The 24,148-nt window shown below is 44.0% G+C and overlaps 2 protein-coding genes and 1 long non-coding RNA gene across 5 annotated transcripts in view; 2 read left to right on the top strand and 1 right to left on the bottom strand.

The window, feature by feature from the left end:
- The first annotated feature begins 297 nt into the window (after window positions 1-297).
- hpda (4-hydroxyphenylpyruvate dioxygenase a) lies at window positions 298-8,343 on the top strand. Its single transcript, XM_061750958.1, has 14 exons — window positions 298-411; window positions 515-541; window positions 715-777; window positions 1,532-1,636; window positions 1,724-1,766; window positions 1,844-1,926; window positions 5,358-5,447; window positions 5,528-5,634; window positions 6,104-6,181; window positions 6,699-6,861; window positions 6,960-7,031; window positions 7,140-7,262; window positions 7,336-7,452; window positions 8,002-8,343. The coding sequence occupies exons 1-14, from the start codon at window positions 409-411 to the stop codon at window positions 8,113-8,115; spliced, it is 1,188 nt and encodes a 395-aa protein (XP_061606942.1). The 5' UTR covers window positions 298-408; the 3' UTR covers window positions 8,116-8,343.
- A 1,455-nt stretch (window positions 8,344-9,798) lies between these two features.
- LOC133466845 (E3 ubiquitin-protein ligase RNF43) overlaps window positions 9,799-24,148 on the bottom strand; it is an 87,639-nt gene continuing 73,289 nt past the window's right edge. For 2 of the 3 annotated variants that reach the window (XM_061750957.1, XM_061750954.1), the window contains 6 exons: window positions 16,675-16,749; window positions 16,462-16,596; window positions 15,895-15,996; window positions 15,119-15,289; window positions 14,928-15,030; window positions 9,799-14,626 (listed from right to left, as the gene is read on the bottom strand). In XM_061750957.1, the coding sequence (XP_061606941.1) occupies window positions 13,122-14,626; window positions 14,928-15,030; window positions 15,119-15,289; window positions 15,895-15,996; window positions 16,462-16,596; window positions 16,675-16,749 (2,091 nt within the window). In that variant the 3' untranslated portion in view covers window positions 9,799-13,121. The remainder of the gene's footprint in view (window positions 14,627-14,927; window positions 15,031-15,118; window positions 15,290-15,894; window positions 15,997-16,461; window positions 16,597-16,674; window positions 16,750-24,148) is intronic. The other variant, XM_061750956.1, reaches the window with a different exon arrangement.
- Window positions 22,270-23,689, top strand: LOC133466848 (uncharacterized). Its single transcript, XR_009785056.1, has 2 exons — window positions 22,270-23,141; window positions 23,253-23,689. It is a non-coding gene; the product is annotated as an uncharacterized LOC133466848 (long non-coding RNA).

Consider the following 24,148-nt stretch of genomic DNA (forward strand, 5'->3'; position numbering starts at 1 on the left):
CGACGCCTTGCGATGCTGTCGATGGGGAAAGAGTCCCTGGGGTATTTGGACCCAGGGGTGTCGAACAGGGGGGCCCTGAGCATTTGGGGGACCCTCGGCTGTCCTGCAGAGGGGCCTATATCGAGGACACTGGATGGATAAACATGCCCACATTTGTACAATTGGCATTGAGGTTGATTGGACTTTTATTGTGAATGAATTTGTCTGACTTCTGACAGAGGTTGTGTGACGCGAGACAACAGTTGAACTTGTTCCAAACGAGTGGCAGTAAGAGGAGGTGGACGGTGGACAGGTGGGTGGAGATATCCGATGACCAATCACAGCTTGCCGTCAAGTCACATATCAGCAGCAGAGACACAGACGATGATTTTGATGTTACTCCTGTTGAAGTGAGGCTCCAATTGCAGCATGGTGAGACTGTCTTAGTTCATTAACATGATCAGCTTTCCGAATGGTGACGCAAACTGTAAACGATCAGAAGAAATATACATTTATATTTGTTGTTTCTTTTTAGACAAGCTACACTGACAAAGGGGAGAAGGTAAGTCGAAAGGAAGTGTGATGTTTGAAGGCCTGATGGTACATTCTAGAATAAACCATTCACTTTTAAGAAGCAGCAGATGTGAAATGTAACCATTGATATCTGTGTATCTCGGAAAAACAAAAACACACATGTTCTTTCTTTTTTTTGTTTTTCTTTTTTTTTTTTTTAAGCATGAACGGGGAAAATTTGTCCGGTTTCATCATATCACCTTCTGGGTCGGAAATGCCAAACAGGTCAGTATGCAAATGCTGAAATACTGCCCCCCCCCAGCCCCCCCCCCCCCAAAAAAAAAACAACAACAAAAAAACAAAACAACAGTTTTGTCGATTACTGGGTGGAAACAAGACATCAGACCTATGCCAGAAAAGAACGATGGAGTAGACATTCAGTGGAAGAAAAACTCACACTGAAGCGACAAGTCACTTTTCTCCATTGTAAAAATAAAACAATTGAGTGTCAAAGTATTGCTGCCTGTCCTAATCTTTCCACGGAAGGACAACAAAGTAAAATTGGATTGATTAAAATAAATTATTTTAGCTGGAAATGTCACTGGAAGGCAGCAGAATACTTGATTTGAGATAAGTTAAATTTTCTTATATTATATTTGTTTACATTTTGAAACAAAGTTCCATATCCCCAATTATTCCTACTTACATCCATACATATCCAATATTTAACGGATATAGCGGATTCAAATTCTCGAGATCAGGGACCACCAACCTTTTGAAACTGAGAGCTACTTCTTAGGCACCGATTTATCCGAAGCGCTACCACATGCAAACACGCTTCTGAAACGGTCAATCATTTCCTAACCTTCCTTGCGCCAACTAGCTTTTTCTCCACGTTCACGAGGGTTTCGTTATGAGCTACAATGCAGACCTTTGAACTATCCCATTTTAAAAAGATGGTCATTTCCCTAATTAACACAAATGCGAGTGCATTATGAATATTATTAATGAACAGTGGAGACATTTGGTCTGTCTACAGGCGGCGTCCTTCTACTGTGACAAGATGGGCTTCGAGCCTCTGGCCTACAAGGGCTTGGAGACTGGCAGTCGAGAGGTAGTGTCGCATGTCATCAGGCAAGATCAGGTAGAGGAGCAGGAACATCCTTAAATCCCAGCGCAGTCGCACTGCACGGCCAGCCTCTAATTCCACTCTTCTCTCTACTCCGGACAGATCGTATTTGCTTTTGAATCGGCGCTCAATCCCGGGAACGAAGGCAAGGAGCTCGTGAATGCGTACGTGAAAACTGTGCACGAAATATCAAATGTCAACATTGGTGGCATGTCCTGTCAGAGATGGGAGAGCACTTGATGAAGCACGGAGATGGAGCCAAGGACATCGCCTTCCAAGTGGAGGACTGCGACTACTTAATCGAGGTAAAAGGAACAACGGCGTAACACTTCGCCTCTGCTAATGCTAATCTGTTGAATTGGAGGCAAAACGCTGCTTAACGTTCCGAGCGGTCATACCAGTGTAAAAAGAAGTTAACCGCTGTACGCTGTAAAGCAAAAAAAAAATAAATACAAAAGAACTACTCACCATTTAAAGGGGAATTAAACCCCACATTTTTAAAAAGTACAATACTTTGTTTGTTGCAGCACTAAAAACACTGTACTCAAATGAATATTGTGCTCGCACAAGAAGAATTCAACGTAATCATTTATCAATGTAAGGGCAACGGCATGTTGTTATTTTCAGCGGCAGACCAAAAAGAAACGTAGCTCCGCTCACAACTCTGTAAGTACGTTGCAGATGCTGATGTTTATGATCGTGGTTCATTATGTAGCTTGGGAAACAAATATGTATAGAACTTCTTATTTACTAACTTTTCTCAGTAAATAAAGCAGACAGGAAGAGCTAAACATGCGTCACATTCCTGGGAATCAGTGAAAAGACTCGCTCATAAGCGACTACATACAATGTTTTAAATGTATTACCCCCCCCCCCCCCCCCCACCCCCCAAATACTTGACTTTATTTGAGTAAACAGCATCTGATGAAGAAGATGTGCAAATTTCAAATCAAACAAAAGTTTTGACCTGTTGGGTTTAGTTTCCCTTTAAAGATGCTTGATCGACGATAGGGTCATGTGTTTGTGGAGCAATACTGTCACATCGTGGCATTTTATAGGTACTACTAAAAAGAATACATTTCGGCGGTCAGCATAAGAACACACACACATTTTCCTCCACACAATGAAATTGTCATGTTGGTTGGCTGGTCATTTTTATCTTCGTCATTAGTCATTAGTTATGTTAAACCCTAACCCTGTTAGTCATGTTGGAGTTATGTTAGAATCCACTTGATTTGAATTAATTCGAGCATAGTTGGAACTGATACAATTGATTGATTGATAATTCATTCTGGATTCAATTTACTTGTGCTGTATATAAAATCATTTTTTTCCCCCTCGCATTGAAATGAATTAAAAGGCCATTCATGTTTTGTCTTTTAGGTATTTGATGAAGACAATTAGCAACGCATTGTAAAATATACAAATAAAAAAAGAATAAAACATAATAAAAGACAATTTAAAGAAATATACTGATTTGAAAAAATGCACTGAAGCCGAAAGTCACAGACATGCAAGTGCCCACGCACGAATGCACGCACGCACGCACGCACGCACACACACACACACACCCACACACACACACACTTCTATAGTTATCATGATAGTTTTATCTTCAGTGGTGGCATTACAGAAACAAATAAGTGAACTTAAAAACAAGATGTCGTCTTAGATGCTTCCCGAGCTGCACTTTCACGAGCATTCCAAGGTTTTGTTTTTTTAAAGAATTGGAGAGATATTCACAACATGTTTTTGGGACACTCGACTTCGGAGTCTCCACTGTAATTGCACAAGAGTGATGGTAAATGTAAACACATGAACAGGAATATCATGTTGACTCAGACTTAATGCAAATATTGTGTCAACTTCAGTGATGTCACGAGAGATAAGAGTCTTGCTTTTAAGGACACACACCGAGTACAAATGTGACTTTAATAAAGCCCAACCAGTGTGTGTAATCCTTTTTTCCCCCCAGTGTGTTAAAGCAACAACATCCTGCATTTGCATCTCATTAGGGATTCTGTGTTAAAACAGGGTTAAACATGAGAGCTTGGAAGTTTGGGAAATCGATTGAATTTGTTCTCTAAGCTGAGGTCAAATCAGGAGTTTGAACAAATAAATAATGATACAGACTCGACATTCCAACTTTGACATACAGTGGGAGCGCCCAACTTGAAGAAGGTTTCTTGCTATTAAGGTTAACAAGCTTCTTAAGATTGAGATTCCCAACATATTTCGCTCAGACAGCAACACTATGAATCTATTTTCTATTCAAATCTCAGCTCCACAAACAAATTGCAAAATCGTATTTGAATTGTTAACGGCTCATGAACAAAGACATTACACATATTGATTACCTTTACCTTTTCGTCAGCTGCATTCTGGCAATTGGTGGAAAAGGGATTTACAAACTCCAAAGTCCACGAACGTTGCTCATCTTGTCTCTCAACACAAAACAGACAAAAGAGATTGCTCAGTCTGACATCATCCGTCAAACTATACATCAAGATAAATCCGTTATAATAGGTCGACATTAAACATGTTCCTACTGATAGAGCACAATAATGACTGATATAAGAGGGTCATACGAAGTCATATGTAGTTTGTCGGTTTATGAAATTCGCTCCGTTTGCTCGCGTTACTTCTCTGCCACATCCAGTATGGCGACCGTGCTGACACATTGCAGCAGCGGGCCTATCCCATCCATCCGTGGCCATCATCCGCGCATTCCCTGCAGGCTGTTTTGAGTTTTACACAGAGGGTCCATTCCGAAAACAAAAAATTGCACCCTGTGTGTGTGTGTGTGTGTGTGCGTGTGCACAAAAGAAATGCTTGTATGGCCACGGCCGCCCTTGTCCACCCCAATAGATCCACCTCTGGACTTCCTGTGTTCAACTTGCATGTTCTCCCCATGTTTGCGTTGATTTGAACACACATTCCAAAAACATGAAGGTTAGGTTCAAAGAAGCAAAGCAAAAGCAAAGCAAATGTATTTATATCGCGCATTTCATACACGAGGTGCAAGAAATATCATTTAAAAGTGGAAATGCTCTAAAAAGCATGGGGAGAAAAAGAAGAGTTTTTAACCTGCGCTTGAAAACATGCACACTTGGGGCTGACGTCACTTCTGTTGGCAACTTCTTCCATTTGTGTGCAGCATAACAGCCACATGCTGCTTCACCATGCTTGCTTTGGACTCTGCGCTCCACTATTTGACCCGAGTCTGTCGATCTCAGAGCCCGACTGGGTTTATATATCCCATTAGCATTTCATTCATGTATTCAGGACTTAAACCGTTCAGTGATTTATAGACCAGTAGCAGAACTTTAAAATCTATTCTAAAGCTGACTGGGAGCCAGTGTAAAGACTTTAGAATTGGAGTAATACGCTCTGACCTCTTTGTTCTGGTCAGAACCCGAGCTGCAACATTTTGAATGAGCTGGTGCTGTTTAATGCTCTTTTGGGGGAGTCCAATCAGAAGACCATTACAATAGTCAAGTCTACTCGAAATAAAAGCATGGATGAGCTTCTCCTGGTCTGCTCGACACATGCAAGCCTTCACTCTGGATATGTTTTACATGTCAGAAGATATATGTATGTCCGAAGACAGAAATTGTAAAAGAAAGTGAGTAAATTGAGACAGGATCGTCATTATTTCGAAATAATACAGGCGCCCTGTAGAGTGGAGACAGAGGCACTCTGATCAGTGAACTCATTGCGTGCTTTCCACTGTCAGATGGCCGAGCAGCGAGGAGCTGTCATCGTGAAGGGTCCCTGGGTCGAGGAGGACATCCACGGGAGGGTCAAGTATGCCGTGGTTCAGACGGTGTGAAAAATGTCTTCTGGAACAGAATGCACCCATAGAATGGAAATATTGACACAATACTTCCCATGTTCTGTCTGCAGTACGGCGATACCACACACACATTCGTTGAGTACCTGGGGGCCTACAAAGGCCTGTTCCTGCCTGGCTACAAAGACCCTCTGTTTAGAGATCCCCTCTTAGCCAAACTGTGAGTGTCTTTAATATGACTCTGGCCTTCCCGTGTGCCGCTTTCTTCCCACATATCATCCCATACTAGCCTCATAATAATACAAAAATCACAGGAGAATGGAATGCTTTTCAATAATCTGCAGCCATATTGTAGTCAGAGGGCCATTTTGATTGGGAAATGATAAATGTTTCATCGCCTCATGGTATTACATATACTGTACACAATAGCTACTTTTGAAATCAGAAGTCATTGAAAATGGTTCAAAGTCGCGGGGTGTACCCCGCCTCTCACTTCGAGTCAGCTGGTATAAGCTCCGGCTCAGCCGTGACCCCGCTGAGAACAAGCGCAATGGAGGAATGCAATGTTCGATCGTAATTTGAAATCGAAATGTATGCATGTAAAAATGAGGACTTCAGAGTTCATTCCAAATATTTGCTAATCTCAAGTACCAAAATACCATTCCAGCATTTGTTGTTTTTCTCCACAGTCCACAAGTAGGTTTGAGATTCATCGATCACATCGTCGGAAACCAGCCAGATGACCAAATGGTGCCAATATCAGACTGGTAAGCGTCGTGCTTCACTGCACGTCCACGCATAGTTGACGCAGATGTCCAAAGGACGTTGAAACATTTCGTCTATGGCCAATCCACTACCTGTGCATACAATTAGATAACAACATATACATATATATACACATATAGTTCATTAGTTAGTTGTGTGGCAGGTGCGGAGCAAGAAGTGCGGATTTGGATTTTTATTTGTGTTGCCTTAGCTTTCGGGATGTTTAGGGTGAGCTTATTTTGGAAACCAGGCTGGCTTCAGTTTTCGACAATGAACGGATGAGCCAGCTCTTTTGTAGATGAGGTGAAAAGAAAAACAAGTTCAAATTTGTCTTTTCCATGATACAAATATTAACTGTCTCATTTTTTCATTTCATTAAGACCCACTTAGAATGAATGAACACGTTTTTAAATAAAATAACAAACAATTCTTATTTGGTGCTTTCAAAATTCAAATGAATTGGAAGGAATTCAACTTGTGTCCATGCCTTTTTTTTTTTTTTTTTTTTATACTTCTAAGGTATCAGAAGTGCTTGATGTTCCATCGGTTCTGGTCCATAGACGACAAGCAGATTCACACACAGTACAGTTCACTCAGGTCCATTGTGGTGACCAACTACGAAGAAACTATTAAGATGCCCATCAATGAACCCGCCATAGGAAAAAAGAAGTCACAAATTCAGGTGGGAACGAACAGTAGCGCGAGCTTCCGCACACTCTATTTAACAATATAAAGTGGTGAATAATAACAAAGAGCTTTGCTCGCCGTGTGTCCGTGCAGGAATATGTGGACTATAACGGAGGCGCAGGTGTTCAGCACATCGCCCTCAACACGTCGAACATCATTCAAGCTGCGAGTGTTTAGTCATCATCAAAATTCCGGGACCTGGCAAAACCTCGACTGCCAAAATGGTAAAGACAGGTAAAGACGTGTTTTCCTTTTTTTTTTTCCCCCCAAAAGATTGTCAACCTGCGCGCCCGAGGGATGGAGTTCCTCTCAGCACCTGACAACTACTACGTCACCCTAAGGGAGAATCTCAAAACGGCAAAGATAAAAGTGGAGGAGGACCTCAACCGCTTGCAGGTGCAAAGAGCTTTATTTCAATACCACTTTTTGCTGCCATCCAAATAGGACTAATTGTATGTTTCCTTTCAAGGAACTGAAAATCTTAGTCGACTTTGACGACAAGGGCTACCTCCTCCAAATCTTCTCCAAACCTGTGCAGGATAGACCCACCCTCTTCTTGGAGGTCATCCAGAGGAACAAGCACTTTGTAAGTTGGAAACCACTTGATAGTATACGCAAAGGCACGAACCAGCACATCATTTGCCACTTATTGAAATACGTTTGTCGAGTAAGTCAACTTTATTAGCATGACTTTCAATGTTAGTTTTGCCTTTATTTTACATTGATATATTGAGTTCATATTTAGACATTTTCTTTGTAGATAAGTATGGGATTATTGACCGAGCCCTGACACGAACACCGGCGAGCCATTCAAATATTTTCAACCCCCTGAAAGGATTCCTGACTATCTCGAGACTTTCTTTACCCATATAGTGTAAGCGGTCTAACGTTAAACGGTGCTGAGCACCTGCAGCTTGTAAGCGTCGACGCCATTAAAGAGAAGCCGGGCAGGCTCGACACCTGTTTTTGGCTCCCACCCGTAGCGATCCCACGCCACCGGCGAGGTTTCGGATCCTCGCTTTTATTTCTCCTCGGGAACGTCTCCCGAGAGCCTCGCCAAGTCTGTAGGCGAGGACGCAATGACGGGAGTCGGCGATGAGCTATGAAAATATCCGTGCGTTGGTTCTCGCTCCAGGGTTTCGGGGCAGGAAACTTCAAGTCCCTCTTTGAGGCCATCGAGAAGGACCAAGACGCCAGAGGCAACCTGACCGTGCTGACCCCCGGGGGCCGGGCCCAGGCCTTCTACTGATCCTCTCGAGCGCCAACAACACGTACGGGCGATTGGCTGTGTTTGAAGGCTAAATAAAGATCGTGACAAACAGCCATCTCGATGAAAGTTACAACACCGGAGATCGTGGTGTCTATAAGCGGAGCGCATCCCGCAAATGTACACGCATCTCTTGAATTGATGTCCTTCTTCACATATGCGTAAAGGACTTCATCGACTTTAACCATCAATTAAAAAAAAAAAAAAAAAGACAACTGCTTCTGTTTTGTGTTGTTGTTGTTGTTGTTTTCTTTCTTATTGAGATGAAGCACAATCTAGCAATTACTCCAATATCGATTCTTCCAAACGGGAGCGTTCGGACAACAACAACAAAACTGCACACAACATAGTCAACATTGTCTTGCGTAGTCTTCGTACTGAGCTGAAAAACATCAGTAGATGACGAGTTCAATTGTGACAGAACAACCAAAACCAACCCAAGAAATTCAATCACACTCCTCAGCTGTATGAGAGTTGTGCAAACAAGAAAGATGCAGAAACACCACCGCCTTTGCTTGAAAACACTCACCTCGGCAGCCGCGTTGACATCATCGCTGACATCGGAAAGAACTGCCCGAGCTCCCTTTTCCAGTGCCATGAGGGCCTGCGAGAGAACACACAGGACCGGAGTTACTAAAGCAGTAGTGGGAGCTACAAATGCTTCCTGCATGTATGAATAGAATCAATCTGGTGGGTATCTGTACTTTGGTTGAGGAAGAATTCTTCTGATTATTCCATCGCTCACTCTTGCAGATGCCACTTACTGTAAATATACTGACAGCACTGAGTCGTCGCTAGGTGGCAGTCACGCAACGATATTCTGTCCTCACGACATGTTTCGAAAAATGGGTTGCCTGGCAATGTCATGGCCACAAAGTGGGCGAAAAGAAGTTCATTTGATTGTTCACACTTTCTTAAGACTTTAATCAACTGCTCCAAGTCAAAGAGTTTACAAAATATTTATTCAATGGCTATTCATGTTTGTTCACAAAAAAAAAAAAAAAAAAAGGAAGTAAGTCAATAAGACTCTGCTTTGCCAGTTATAAATGATCATGGTGACTGCAGGATCATCATCATCATCATCGATACCTAGAAAGTAACAAATATACAGCGTGTACGGAAAGTATTCAGACCCCCGTAAATTGTTCACGCTTTCTTATATTGCAGCCATTTGTTAAAATCATTGAAGTTAATTTTTTCCCTCATTGATGTACACACAGCACCTCCATATTGACAAAAAAAAAAGGGAATTGTTGAAATGTTTGCAGAGTTATTAAAAAAGAAAAACTGGAATATCGCACAGCCAGAAGTATTCAGAGCCTTTGCTGTGACGCTCATATATTGAACCCGATCGGGTGCTGTCCATTTCTTCTGATCATCCTTGAGATGGTTCGACACCTTCATTGGAGTCCAGCTGTGTTTGGACTCGATTAGGAAAGCCACACCCCTGTCTATAGAAGACCTGACAGCTCACAGTGCATGTCAGAGCAAATGAGACTCATGAGGTCAAAGGAACTGCCTGAAGAGCGATGAGCTAGATTTGTGGCAAGGCACAACAGTGTCAATAAAAACCTAAAGCGTTATTATATCTAAAAAGTACAACAATTGTTGGGTAACACTGTACTAATATCTCAGTATGGGAGGTAGGAAAGTATAGCCGTAAGATTTATTTCAAAATAATTTATTTGCATATAATTGGAATGACAGGTTGATACATTTGTGATGACACTGGTTAGTTTCCATACATAAAGAAAGAAAAAAACAAACAAACAAACAAAAAAATAAAATAAAATTGGCCCATACAGAAACCACCCATTCAAACATGGACAAAAATGGATAAATATATTAGTAAATAAATATATTAGTGACATGTCACCATATTGAAATGTTATGTAGAAAATACAACGCTATTTTTTGTTGTTGTTGTACTCTTTTTGTACATAAGTATCTCAAACCTACTGACGGATCCCTTGGCATTCTGCAAAACATCGCTGATATGCAAAATGCTCTTTTTTTGTGTGCTTTGCCTTTTTGGGCTTGTTTCAAATACTTCTTGACTTCTTATAGTAGTTTTGTTTTCCTGGCTTCCGCATACATGCGCTTCACGCAAAGTGCTCCTTTTAATTCAGTCACGTCCGCGGCAGAGAAACCGGCCACGGACGATAAGAGGCAAGGACGTCTCCGTTCTTTCGCTGGGGAATAGTTTGGACATGTTCTGGGTATTTGTGCAGGATTGTCCTTTTGGAATCCAAACTGATTAGCACTTTCATTTGAACAATACAAAGTAATTGAATTGAAGCGATAGGAATAAAGGAAACATTCTATCAAGGCACCGTTTTCAGTATTCTGGTTGTTTTCGAGAACATCTGCAACGAGGCTTGCGAATGCATAAGGCACATACAGTACGAGGCTCGAGTAAGTGCTACGAGTTACATTGCGATGGCCGGGAAGGCTAACGGCTCTCGGCGCTCAAGTCCGCCCGCGGTCCGACAAAGTAAAGTAACTTTTGGCAAGCAGGGACAAGAACGGTTCAGCTGTGTGTGCAAAAGGTTCACGTTTTGCCTGAGTCAACGGGCGCAGATCCGATTGTACTGAACAAAAATCGAAGTGCAGAAAAATGGATGAAATTTGATGGCAGTTGGAGAGTTTCAACATATTCGGCTGAATGTCTACTCAGGAGCGTTCGGGGCCACACTGAAAAGTCATGCTCATCAATTCCAGTTGCAATATTACAGAAGAAAAAAAAAAAAGCCAAAATGTTAAGAGTACAAAAAGTCACAATATTACATCAATAACGTTATAATACCGCATTGTGAAACAAGTCATAATGTCATGAGAAAAAGCCATACTTTTTCGACAAAAAGTCATAATCATCAGGTAATAGTATACTTTTGTCCCATGTATAACTACAATTTTTTATCTCGACATATTTCAACTTTAACCTCATACAGTTACGTTTTCGTCGTAATACTTACAACCCTATGCTCCCCAAAAAAAAAAAAAAAAAAAGAAAATCGACTTTTTCCTGAATTCATTGTACTTTATGCTTGAGCTCGTTCAACTTCATCTTTGCGGTGACAATTTGATTCTCGAAATACATTTGATTGATTGATTTTTTTGGATGACATTTGGAGCTTTCGAGTTGTACGCAGCTTAAGAAGTTGTATCGTGGCAAAAGAAGGCACGCTCTTCTACCGCCGTACTTGTTTTTCCATTTCATTGTTTTTGTATTTATGGCCTAAAATATTTACTGTAATTTAACTTTACTATTGCATTGGCTTATGTTACTGATAGACTACGTACGTACGTATTTGGGTTACGTCAGAACAGAACCGGTCGTAAACCGAGGTATGACTTTTTTTCAGCGTGGCCCTAACTTTTTAACCGATTGTGATGAAATTGAAATCGTTTCCAGTGTTTGGCAATCCCTGAGTCGTTCTTCGGGATCCTCCCCTTTCGAGATGATGTCATGTGAACAGCATGTGGCACCGGTCAGAGATAGACGGTAAAGTCTGCGTCTTATGGCTTTATTCCACGTGTATGATGATTATTAAAATGGAAATGGGTGTTTTGTATGGTTATAATGCAGAAGAATTTTGAGGGGCTTCAGTTGCTGGAGAAGATTATGAAAATAATGAGCTGAGCAGAAACCAAAGCAAAGAGAAGTGCCAACCAGAAAGTCGCTTGGCCTGGTGGCAACACAATTCAGTCATCATTTGGAACAAAATAAGAGAATATTGTACAAAAAAAAAAAAAAAGACGCACAAAAGGTGAAAGGTGAAAGGAGCTGCCATTATTGAAGTACTGTATTGAAAACAAGGCCCACGGAAGGCTCAGCAACCTCAGTGAACTTTCACCGGAATCAACCTTTCCCTCTGTCAGACGAGCAACATGATATCTTTTTAGGTTGTGGGAGCTACTTGGATGTGATAAAAACAAAGACAAAAATAACTACAGCAGTACCTCGAGAAAAAAAACCAAAAAAACCCCCCCCCAAAAAAAAAACCCTGTGTGTGAGGCAAGACAAAATCTGAGCTGAGGTAGGCTTAGAAGTTTTATCAGCTGAGGCTCGACTCAGCAAAGAGGAAGATGCAGATCACGCAAGTGAACGAAGGTACCGCGGTGAGCGAATCGAGTTTTTGGAAAGCGGGCAGGCACGCACGCACGCACGCACCACACATTGAGCCTGACTTCATGAGGGTCAACAGCCAGAACAAAATTGCTTTTCTTCCAAACAGACAAGGCGAAGCACATACTTGAAGCCCTTTGTGTTCCCCAGCAACTCTTGATTGTCATTGCAAAGCATTGTAAGTGTTTTTTTGTTTTTGTTTTGTTTTGTTTTTTTAAAAAGGGATTTAGCCGAGAATCTTGTCATCAATCATTCTAAACAAAACGATATTAATGAGGCATTCTGAAGCGGGATCATGTGAATCGTCAGGGAAGTTGGGAGAGACTCATCAAGCAGAATGAATGCACGTGGCAGCGGCCGAGCGGGCACGAGCAACTCAGAGGATCGCCCATTGCGGCTCCTGTGTAGCAGCGTCAGAATTCGGGAAACAAGTTCTCACACACCGGACTCCTCTTCAGATCCTGCAGACACATACAAAATAAAAGCTTCATTTACCTACACGCCATGTCCAATTAAAGTGGATGCGACTGCGTCGATACTCGGGGAACACAAGAAGACACTTGCATGTTCAGAAAGGCAAGTTGCACTGGGTGTAGCTGGGCTCTTCATTTACGCTGGTTAGATATCTGATTTGTTTCCACATTTTGAAGAGGCCTGATTACAATCTGAAGATATCGGAGTCCAGTTCCTTTATTTATGCTGCAGCTCGAGACCAAAATTTCGGACACGTGTCAGTCAAACCGTGCAGTTTACATACAACCTTAAATAATATGTACTTGTGATGCGGTGGCAACAAGAAGAATGTTGCAATAAAGTGGAACGAACCCGAGGAAAGTTCAGCACCTCACAATCGGACATGTTATAACGCGTCAAATGAATGGCGACACCCACCCTGATTGTGGTATATTTTTTGGCAGTATAAACAAATCTCTGCGTTGCGGTCTGCAGCGAGGCCGTGGTGGAACCTGCAAGGAGGTGTCTCGATGGAGGTCCTGGTCCCCAGAAGCTGAGGCTCAGAGTGGGCCTCCTGCACCCGCTTTTGCCACACAACATGGGCTCCAGCACAGCGGGGCCAGTCGTCTATACGTCCCGAGTCCAGAATTAGCGGTACAGGGAGGAGGGCGGGGTGGAGTTCAGGGGGAGAGCAGCAGAAGCCTGAGCCTCGGCCGAAGTGGATGCGGACGCTCCGATCATCCTGAAGGTCCGAGCTCTGGTGGCAGCGAACGGCGGGGGGGGTTCGCACGCAGCCGCGTCCGAGAGCTGCGGGAGTGTGTCCCAGGTGGCAGCAGTGGGTCTGTAGATGCAAGGGGATAGAGGACACCAGGACAGAGGGCCCCGAAGACGTGCTTGGGTCCTGATCCCGACCCTCTGTCCTAGAACTGGGCAAATGTGTACAGTCTGGTTTTTGGCACTGACAGTGACTAGGCTTAGGGGGGCCAACAGGTGAGTCTTTATCCAAGACCAGCGCGGGAGGGGCTTCTGCCGCAGCGGCCCCTTGCTCCTCGTCTGAGCCTCTGCTCGGGACTTGGCTGTGCCCCCCGTCCTCATAGTGGTGGTGTCTGTGGCGGTGGTAGTGGATGTGGCTAAACACAGTTTGAGGTTGTTCCTCAGGGCAGCCCACTTTGTTCACCACAGAATCCAAAGACCTCGGCCGTGCCTGGGCTTCCGCCTCCACAGAGCCCGGCCCATAAAACACAAATGGGTCGTAGTCGCTACTCAGCGAGCTGCGGAAAGTGGACCAGCTGCCGTAAACTCCCTGCAGGGACACATCGGTACAGTTCAGAACCGAGTCGCTGGACGAGCCGTGGCACGGCCCCGAGCTAGAGTCGCTCGCCGGCCCGTCCGCCAAATATCCGCTGCGGTCCGTGCGGTAGCTGCCGCCAGAGCAGCTGCCCTCGTCCGGTCGGCCACGGGCCGCCGCTCCGCGGGGTTGCGTGGTGGCCGAGGCGGCTGAGGCCATGTGGTGCACTCTGGAGTTGGAGGCACTGCGCTGAGCTGGACAAGATGAGCGATAGTTGTGACAGGACCGGCGGGGGGTGTAGTGGTGAGTAGAAGTCCTGCAGTTACCGCCGGTCCTGTGGGGCCTTCTGGGACCCTCTGCTTGAAGGTGGTACCCACAAGGGGTGCCCAGGGGTCTGCTGGTCAGCAAATGTAGCGTTTGGTTGTCCATGGGAGATGAAATATTGTAGTGGCCAACGGAGGGATATGAGCCTGAAGGTCCACGAGGATATTGTGGCCTCATAGAAAAAGGTACGTCGTGCTGGGGGAACGGGTGGTTTCGTGGGCTGCTGTAAGGCCGAGGGTGGAGGAACCGTTGTTCTGGACTGGACTGCAGTCTGTTCCTCTGGGCCTGCCTCTCTGCCCCTGCGGATTACAATCGCAGTTACGACGACACCAAAATCTGTATTTTTTGCCCTCATTTCTTCAATTCATAATAAACTGATGCCAACTTAAAGATAATTCATATTCTCAAATGTAAATGTAACTTGATGACCGTTGAAAAGAGAATAGAACAATTTAGAGTGGTGCAGATCTCTAATTTTCCATCCGTTCAAGCGCATCCATCAAAACAATATAGTGTGGCCGCTACATTTCATCGAAGCTGAAGCCCCCCGCCCCCCCTAAAATAGGCTATAATAAACGAGTCCACTGGGCTTATCCTCACCCATGATGTTGTGCATGCATAGCGGGCAGGTGCGGTGCTGCAGCAGCCAGGGATCAACACAATCTTTATGAAACTCATGAGCGCAGGAGATGATCCTTAGATGCTTGGAAACAAAGAAAAAAATATATCGAGAAGTCAATCAGAAGCAAACATCTTGAGGTCGATGTGCCTCAATGCTCGATTCCTCTTACCTGACCATCCTGGAACTCCTCCAGGCAGATAGCACATACCGGGGTGGAGTTGGAGCTGCTCGCTGAACCCCAGGCCCCACGGGGGCGCTGTGAGCCTGAGCACCCCTGAGAGATGTAGGTTTTGGTCTCTAATCGATTAATAGCTCGCATGGTCTGCTGATGTACAGAGTCCTGCATGATCGGGGGTACAAGATGGAAGGCTTTTTAAAAAGATATCTTTGATCTTCATCTTAACTCATTCACTGCTAGACTTCCCAATTAACACGGATATTTGACTTCTAAAGCCGTCAATGGCAGTGAACGTGTTAAGTACTAGTTGTGTGCAGACGTCAAATAGTGTACAGTTTTGCCTCACTAGTAACATGTAGTTGTCCTACTAGTATGCCACATTTGTCCTACTAGTGATGACAAAGAGCGTACTAGCGCGTGAAACTTTAGCAGAATTAAGGATATCGAATAAATGAAAAGCAGTTTGGGCACTTATTAATATGCTTTATAAGGAGACTATTAGTGCGCGACGCATGCCTACTACATGGTCCTGTTAGTGTCACCCGTGCAGCACAAAAGTTTAGTTGGGAAGAAGTTGGCCAAAGGTGGCACTAGTGATGGAAAAAACCCAGTCGCTCTACTAGTGCGCTGAATTGTCTTGCTCATGAAGACAGAGCGTAGTAGTAAATGGACCTCGAGGAGAACAAAGAAATGCTCAAACGGCTTTCCATAAAGGCTGGGCTGAGGGTCCCCGTTTTACATTGCTAACAGTCGCAGGTTTCACTTACCCAAGTTCGACTGGCCTTGCACTTATAGCGGAAAGCGAAGATGAGGATGATGGTCAGGATAGCCAAGACAATGGTGAGCAGGATACCCACGTCATAATGTGGCTGAAAATGGAGCAAATATTGATTAGAATACTGAATGCTCCATGCAATAAAACAAGTGTGACGGTCACCGCTTGGTGTACATGCAAGTGTTTGTAATATTACGAGGGGCAGTCAAAAGTGATGAGCCCAATGTTCCTCGAGCTTTCTTTATTCGCACAGCAATGAAGCCCAAAAATTGGGGATTGCGCCACTACTTTTCATCATAATCTCCCTGTTTCTCAACACCGACTGTCCATCAATGAACACGAGATCAGGCGAGTACGTGGATGGCTTATGATTGGCCAGCTGAGGAACCTTTGACTTTACGAGCTCTTTTGCTTATCACGGGTCACTGTTGTTCTTCACCTTTGACCCGGGACACCCGCATGTTTTCTGTGCAGCTTTCCCATACCCATTTGACAACCTTTTGACATTGTTTAATGCCGGTTCCGGTGTGTGTGTGTGTGTGTGTGTGTGTGTGCTTACCCATCTGGGTTGCTCCACCAATATCTCAATACGAACATTAGCCTCCTCGTTCTTGTTGACCAGAGCCATCAACTCCTCCGCATCCTCAGCATCCACCAGCACGACCGGGCGGGGAAGGGAGTCCGTTTCCCTCAGCTGTATGAGAGTTGTGCAAACAAGAAAGATGCAGAAACACCACCATCTTTGTTTGAAAATAAGCGCCTTCGTACTCACCTCAGCAGCCGCGTTGACATCATCGCTGACATCGAAAATAACTGCCTGAGCTCCCTTTTCCAGTGCCATGAGGGCCTGCGAGAGAACACACAGGACCGGAGTTAGAAAAGCAGTAGTGGGAGCCACAAATACTTCCTGCATGTATGAATAGAATCAATCTTTTGGGTATCTGTACTTTAGTTGAGGAAGAATTCTTCTGATTATTCCATCGCTCAGGCACCTCTGAGCGTCACTCTTGCAGATGCCACTTACTGTAAATATACTGACAGCACTGAATCGTCGCTAGGTGGCAGTCACGCAACGATATTCTGTCCTCACGACATGTTTCGAAAAATGACAAACCAACAGTTTGTTAAAGACCTACTGATAGGCTATAATGTCACTATTATGGGTCATGAAACCTCTTAGCCAATGTAGCTAAACAGTATAAAAATCTCCTAGCCACACGTGTGTCGTTAGCCACAACGTCACACGTGTTTATGCGGCTAACCCTTGAGCCAGTCCTAAGCCGATAAGCTTGAATGATGCGGGCCCAATTAAAACTACCTTGTCATTAATTGTCATTTTCTGGAGGCCAGGCCTAAATGTCACGATGAATTGATATGTAGAACACATCTTTATTTGACTATTGAATTGTAAAACTAAAACGATATTCGCTTCGCCGCATCTTGTTTCAATTTCCATTGGCGAGGCGGCAAACGGGCAGCGCGAACCTTGGATACTGTATTCCTCAACCCTATATAAAGGTACCAATATTGTCATGGTACAGATCATCCTTCTTTCCTTCTTGGATTCCTGTCTGTTTTTCCCAAGCAGTTGCCTATTTACTCTTTCCTCCTGTCGCAATGCAGCTGCCTGCTGAAAGTTGTAGTCAACACAGTGGGGTGAGCTTCAGGAAGAGAGCAATCAACCTCTACTTTTGCAAATAAGTCAAATATTGATCACTTTAATGACGCAATAAGCGAGCGTGAGTCCGAATTTCCAAATTCTTCCCTTATTTTGGATGAGGGCATCAGGACAGAGAAAATCTGTCAAGAGACCGGAGAGGCCATCTCTGTGTGAGGGCGTCTGTTTTTTTAACAATGTTTGTACTATCGGCCCGCTTTACAAAAGCTCCCAAACGCTGTTACAGGCGTTCCCAGAGGAGAGCGTGAAAACAAAACAGCGCCTTTTCATCAGTGTTTCATCACATGCTGTCAGGCATCTGCCTACGCTTAATGAGGAGATGCAAGCAAACCAGTGGCGCGCACACATTCACGGGGCACTCATGCTCACGTCAAAGCATCACTCAGTTGATCCATTTCACAAGTTAATGAAAAACCTCGTTTGTTGAGCGACAGTGTTGAACTCCCAACATTTTTTAACACTTCAAAAAGGGAAAGTTAATACGTGACAAGCAAGGAACAGACGCTTCCTTTGTGGACATGCGATGGCATAAACGAACCCCTCTTTCCCATTCGCCCTCTAAGCACACATAAAACAAGTCTAGAGAGATCACAAAATGAAAAGCAACCATTTGGATACGGAAACACTCGGAAATACGGAAATGAATGTTTTGAAATGTAGCATCCACCTTTGGTGCCAGATATTTCCTTTTTGCATCACAGCAGTAATTGTAGGACGTGTAGGGGCCAAGACAAGGTGCGGCCACGTCGGAAGTGGGGAAAAACAAAAGAAAAACAAAATGGAAGCAGGATATTTACGGCTGGATTTACACTGCAAGTAATACAATTCAGATTTTTTCCTTTCAAGTGCTACAATTTACATATGAGTCATGTCAGAATAAATAGCAGAAACAATAACCAGAATCGGAATCAAGCCTCTTCCAAATGTGGATAAAAATCTGATACATATCTGATGTGTCATTGCGAGTGCAGCGTAACCGGACACATCGGATGTACCCCGTCAATACAAGCTCGTCGTAATTGAGGCGCACCGAGCAGTTATTTACACACACCCGGCCGCATCAGTCAAACAACACAAACAAACAAAAAAAAAAAAACACCTGCTGTAAATCCAAGGTGAAACGATGGACAATTAAATATGGTCTAAGTATGATAAGTTTGTAGTGTCAATCATTAAAGGGGAACTACCACCCCCCCCCCCCCCCCCCCCCCTCCCGCTGCCTCAAAAATGGTTTGCTGCCCCCAATCCCTCCCAGCTCTCCCCGACTGGGCTCCGAGCGCTGTCCCCTACGCAGAGCAATATGCTGCCTTCCAGTGATATTGCTTCGGTGCCCGCTTAAGCCACGATATGTGGCACATTTCTTAACTTGAACCACTAAATACTAACACACTATTATGATGACCAGTCCTCATTTTTGCTGCATTTAATTGTAGGTCACTGTTTATGTTTATGTTTACCCCCCAGAAATTGGCCTGACGAATAAAACGGATGCATCAATCAAATCGATTAATCACCTATGCTCCATGTTCTATCAGCGTAAATACAACAACATCACATGTGTAATGTGAAATATAAAAATTAAAAATTGGATATGGACATTCGATCGGTAATTGATTCAATCGGTCATGATCCCTTGGACCTGCGAGGTCAAATCAAAATCCAGCTTTTAGTATGCAGGGACAAGTTAGGGTTCAAAAGCGCTCATCGAAACTGGGATTTTCTATAATCGGAGCCTCTGTCGGAACACACACAGAGCGAGTATCAGACCGAGGTCACACACGCACTCCCATATGTCTCCGCTGAGTGATGCAGCCGGAAGTGGCTTAAGGGATCTGATTACACGATTACAGGGGCGATGTTCAACCTTTACGGGGGCGGAGGAAAAGAACAGTTATACGCTAACTCGACAGGTAAAAAGGAAGCGAAACTGGCAATTCACTCATCAAACAGTCGTCCCGGTGTATTGTTTTAATATGAAAAGAAATGACGCTTGACATAACATAACCTGTTTTGCTACAGTACTCTCTCCTTACCCGCATTCACGCATGTCCGAAAAGCAGGCAACAGCGACACGCGAGTACACAAAATTAAGTCACAACATCAGGCTGCATCAACATTGAGTAAATAAACATTCCAAATGATAATGGTTGGAAATGGACACAAACACGGGCCGCTGTCTTCTACTTAATGGTCGGTGTGCTTCTGAGCTGTAAGTGTAGTTTGACTGCGGTTGGGTTTTAACCAAAGGTTGACGCCAAAATGTAAACGCAACTTGTTGCTTACCACCTATCCCCAAATACACTATGCAATAGTTTCGAGCTATCCATCCATCCATTTTCTGAGCCGCTTCTCGTCACTAGGGTCGCGGGAGTGCCGGAGCTTATCCCAGCTCTCATCCGGCAGGAGGCGGGGTACACCCTGAACTGGTTGCCAGCCAATCGCAGGGCACATACAAACAGACAACCATTCGCACTCACATTCACACCTACGGGCAATTTAGAGTCTCCAATTAACCTAGCACGCATGTTTTTTTTTGGGGATGTGGGAGGAAAGCGGAGTGCCCGGAGAAAAGCCACGCAGGCACGGGGAGAACACGCAAACTCCACACAGGCGGGGCTGGGGATTGAACCCCGCTCCTCAGCTAATACAGTTTATTTCCAGTAGAACTGAGGTGAGCGAGGAGTTTGTGCTGCTCAACACCTGAGAGCTTCCGCGCTGCCTCAAGTTGACTTTGGACAGAAACACAGATTCACAAGCACAAAGCACACAAACAAAGCAACCAGGAATATACACTCACTGGCCGTTTGTAGTAATCGCAGATGTTATTGAGTAAAAACCAGTAGTGACCTGCCCTCTCCTTCAGTGGGTGGCCTTGCTTGAGGCCAGCCAACGTTGTTTGTTTACATCCCTCCGGAAGTGTGGTCTGTGAGCCGGCATCACATTGTGCTCTCGACAGGGCAAAAACAACCTGAGTGACAAAACGATGTGTTTATTTCCCACCCACATGGGCCGAGGTTATTGCATCACTTTACAAGATCACTTTGCATCTTTATATTTGCTGTGCGTTTAATACAGCGGCAGACTCTCTTCATGCGGCCATGTTCCATTCTAAACAAAAAAACACGCACACTGGAAAAGCACTTAATGTCACTCACTATATATTACTGTACTTATTTACTTGATTCTTGTTTTCCTGACATAAGTAAATAATTGTTTTGACCCAATTCTCTCACAGTGCCTTTTCATTGATTTATTTATCTTGGGACATTGTGTAAACCGTAACTAAAAAAACAGCAATTAATTAGCAATTCCTTTTCAACCTATATTCAATTGAATACACTACAAAGAGAAGATATTTCATGTTTAAAATGATAAACTTTTTTTTTTTTCATATTGAATGTGATGCCTGCAACAGGGGGCATGTTTACCACTGTGTTACATCACCTTTCCTTTTAACAACACCTCATAAGCATTTGTGAACCGAGGACACTAATTGTTGACACTTTGTGCAACTTCAGTTGCTCAACAGTCGGGGGTCTCCGTTGTCATATTTTGCGTCTCATAATGTACCAAGCACATGTACGCTGAGCTACGTGACAGTACAGCATGTCTCCTAACACAAGAGTGCGCCTGTAAGTTTGACGACCTTGTATTTATGCTGTGTGTACATGGTTCTGCTTGTCCTCTGCAGCTGTCCACTCTTCTCACATAAGACAACGCAGGAAGTTTTAGTCAGTTAAAATATGACTGTCAAAGGTTACGGTCTAATTGAAATGTGCCAGTTTGTATGTGTACCATCTTGTGCAGCAATTTTAATCATATTAAGACATTCTTTCTAAAAATATTATATGGTTGCCTTTTTTAGCAGTAAGATTTTCCCTACGTCAAGTAAGACATTTAAAAAAAAAAAAAAAAAAATGCAACCAGACTTGTTCTCCTTCTAACCAATCAAGCGTAATGGTTCTTGTGGGGACCATGTAGGCCTTTCTTCTCAGTGTGACTACCCACATCATTCAGCGCACGGCAAATTACACAGTGCAATCCTATGTGTGGCGCGACGGAGTGAGAGTGAAAGATGTCCGAAAAAAAGAGAAAGGCCGCGAGGCGAGGGGAAGAGTGAGGCGTGCATGCTGTGGTGCTGCTGTTGCATTAAAGTATCTAATGACAGAGTACAGACATGGGCCTACAGGCCCGAAGCCGACTCTCCCTGCCCTGTCATTTCTCCGGAGTGGCTCGGCACACGGGAAGCATTACTGTGGCCCAGGGATACGCCGCTCGGCTAAATGAGGAGCAGACAGGGTTGTGGGCGGGCGGTGATGATAGCAGGGTTAAATGGCATTGAAAACAGGTGCAGTCTGCATTTATGTTGTGGACATTGTGTTTGACAGAGCATCTACTTTAACGGAAAGAATTGGACCTACAAGGACTTCTGCGCTTTAACGGAAATGGGAAACATAGGATCTCCACCCCCAGCTCTCGGGCGCCCCCTACAGTTGTAAAGTGTAATGTCCCACAAAACTTCAAACCGCCTGCGTGCATGACTTCACTTGAGATGTCAGAGCTCCTTATGAGACCCAGGCTGTTTTGATTTTTGTGGCTTTTTTTGTGACACACCAAAAGAAAACCACACCAACATGGGGATTAAAAGACAAGCAACACGAGAATAGAAGAACAATTCAGTGTAAGCATACTTTGTGTAAACAGCGAGCCCCCGCATCTTTTGCGGTCCGACATTACTGAACTCACCTATTGTCAGTTTTTGTGCTCACTTGTACGGTACTTACGAAAAGCCCGACACCAAGGCACACAGCAATGCTCGGCGGTAATGCCTCTTGTTTGATGACTTGAACGTTTTCATTTTCCTTTGGGAGGGTAGTGTTGACTAGCAGGTAGCGTTTCGAAAAATCGAACAGAATGCTCGGTGGAACGGCTGAAATTCACGGTCCAGCACTGGCATACAGGAAATCAAAGTATGAATTTGGCACCATATTGTGGCATCTTGGTGCCGATGAACTATATTGAAGGGAGTTAAGGAGTCTCATTTCGGTGGTTCCCCTTCCAAAGCAAGAAACTCAATCACAGCGCTGCGTCCAACAATGACATCACTTCCAAAATGGCTGACAGGAAGAAAGAGGACAGACTTGAATAAAACCTCTTCAAATAAGCCTTTAAAAACCGTGAACATTTCAGGAAAACAAAATCAAATAAAAATGATAGGTTAACCAAAATCGGTGACATTACTTTTTGACTGCCCCTTGCATAATACAAGAAAATAATGCTATAATACAGTAATTTGGATGTTTTTGGGAAGGAATGGTAGCATCTTCATAATTAAGTCAAGCGTGACAACATAAGTGTAACTGCCTGACAAATTATGATGTGTGTGTGTGCGTGTTATGTGCCCGCCACCGACTGAGTGGCAGTTGAAGTGGATGAAGGAGGGAAAGGTGTGGCGCTTCTGGGGATCCGTTACATACTTTGATGCGGGGCCACTGGAAAGGGTAGAGCGGTTTAGGGGATTCGAACGTGAGGAGGAGGGGCCGGGCGGCATGTCAGGGCAGGTGAGCAGACGCACACTCTCAGGTCAAGTATTAAGCCTGAGGGGTGGGGCTAAATCACACACACTCCTCCTACTTCTACTTGCCATTCACGAACACATGATCCCGAGACAGGCTATCACGACGAAGAGGAAGTCAAAATGTGTTGAAACGATGCAGCTGATCTTCTTGCTGTGTGCTCGTCATTCGCCTTGTCTCATTTGTAGAGTGCCGGGTGGCGTGTGACACAGATTGGAAATGCACAGCAAAAGGTGAGAGGAGAGAGCCAAATGCGACCCGATATGTGATATGGAATCACGTACTAAACACATCCCTGTGGCACAAGGCGCTGGCAAGCGTGCGGCACGAATGGGACTGATGTTGATGCCAGCAGCGCGTGACGACGGGCCTGAGATGCACGACTCGAATACACACACACATCGTACGACATCCAATTTTTTTAAAATGGCACTGTCAATTGTTATTTCCATCCCTAGCTAAAATGTGATAAGATATACACTTTAATATGTTGACTGTACAGTATCTTACAATTAAACATTTGTGTCAGCAGACATTCCAGTTTTGTTTTGATTTGAATTCATTTTGATTTGATTGATTTCAGGTTTTTGTGTGTGTTATTTGCAAAATGGAAAATGTTTGTGATTCTGTCTATTCAGAGTTCCCCACTCTGGGAAAAGTACTATATTAATAAAATGTGCTCACTCAAGATCGCTAAAGTTGGACTCCCTCACTACATTGATGGTATTTGTGATATTGAAAATTGATTACAAATCGGGAAGTCGAACAGCCCCTCCCGGAACAAATCGCGCTCGACTTCAGAGGATCTCCTGTAATTTCAAAAAGTTGTACAAACATGAAATATGTCTCGAATTTTTCAGGGCTGCAAACGACTGGATGTACTTTAATTATAGTGGTATTTGACTGTAATATGTATAATTTAGTAAACCACCTGGGTTACATGTCAGGCAAAGAGATGTTGGATGCTTTGATCGCGCTGGGATTAAAAACAC

This window comes from Phyllopteryx taeniolatus, chromosome 17, assembly GCF_024500385.1.
Source record: "Phyllopteryx taeniolatus isolate TA_2022b chromosome 17, UOR_Ptae_1.2, whole genome shotgun sequence".
Classification (NCBI taxonomy): domain Eukaryota; kingdom Metazoa; phylum Chordata; class Actinopteri; order Syngnathiformes; family Syngnathidae; genus Phyllopteryx; species Phyllopteryx taeniolatus.

Coding starts and splice junctions, on each gene's coding strand:
- hpda (XM_061750958.1), top strand. Junction 778..1,531: donor GGGTCGGAAATGCCAAACAG/GTCAGTATGCAA, acceptor GTCTGTCTACAG/GCGGCGTCCTTCTACTGTGA. Junction 7,263..7,335: donor AGGACCTCAACCGCTTGCAG/GTGCAAAGAGCT, acceptor TTTCCTTTCAAG/GAACTGAAAATCTTAGTCGA.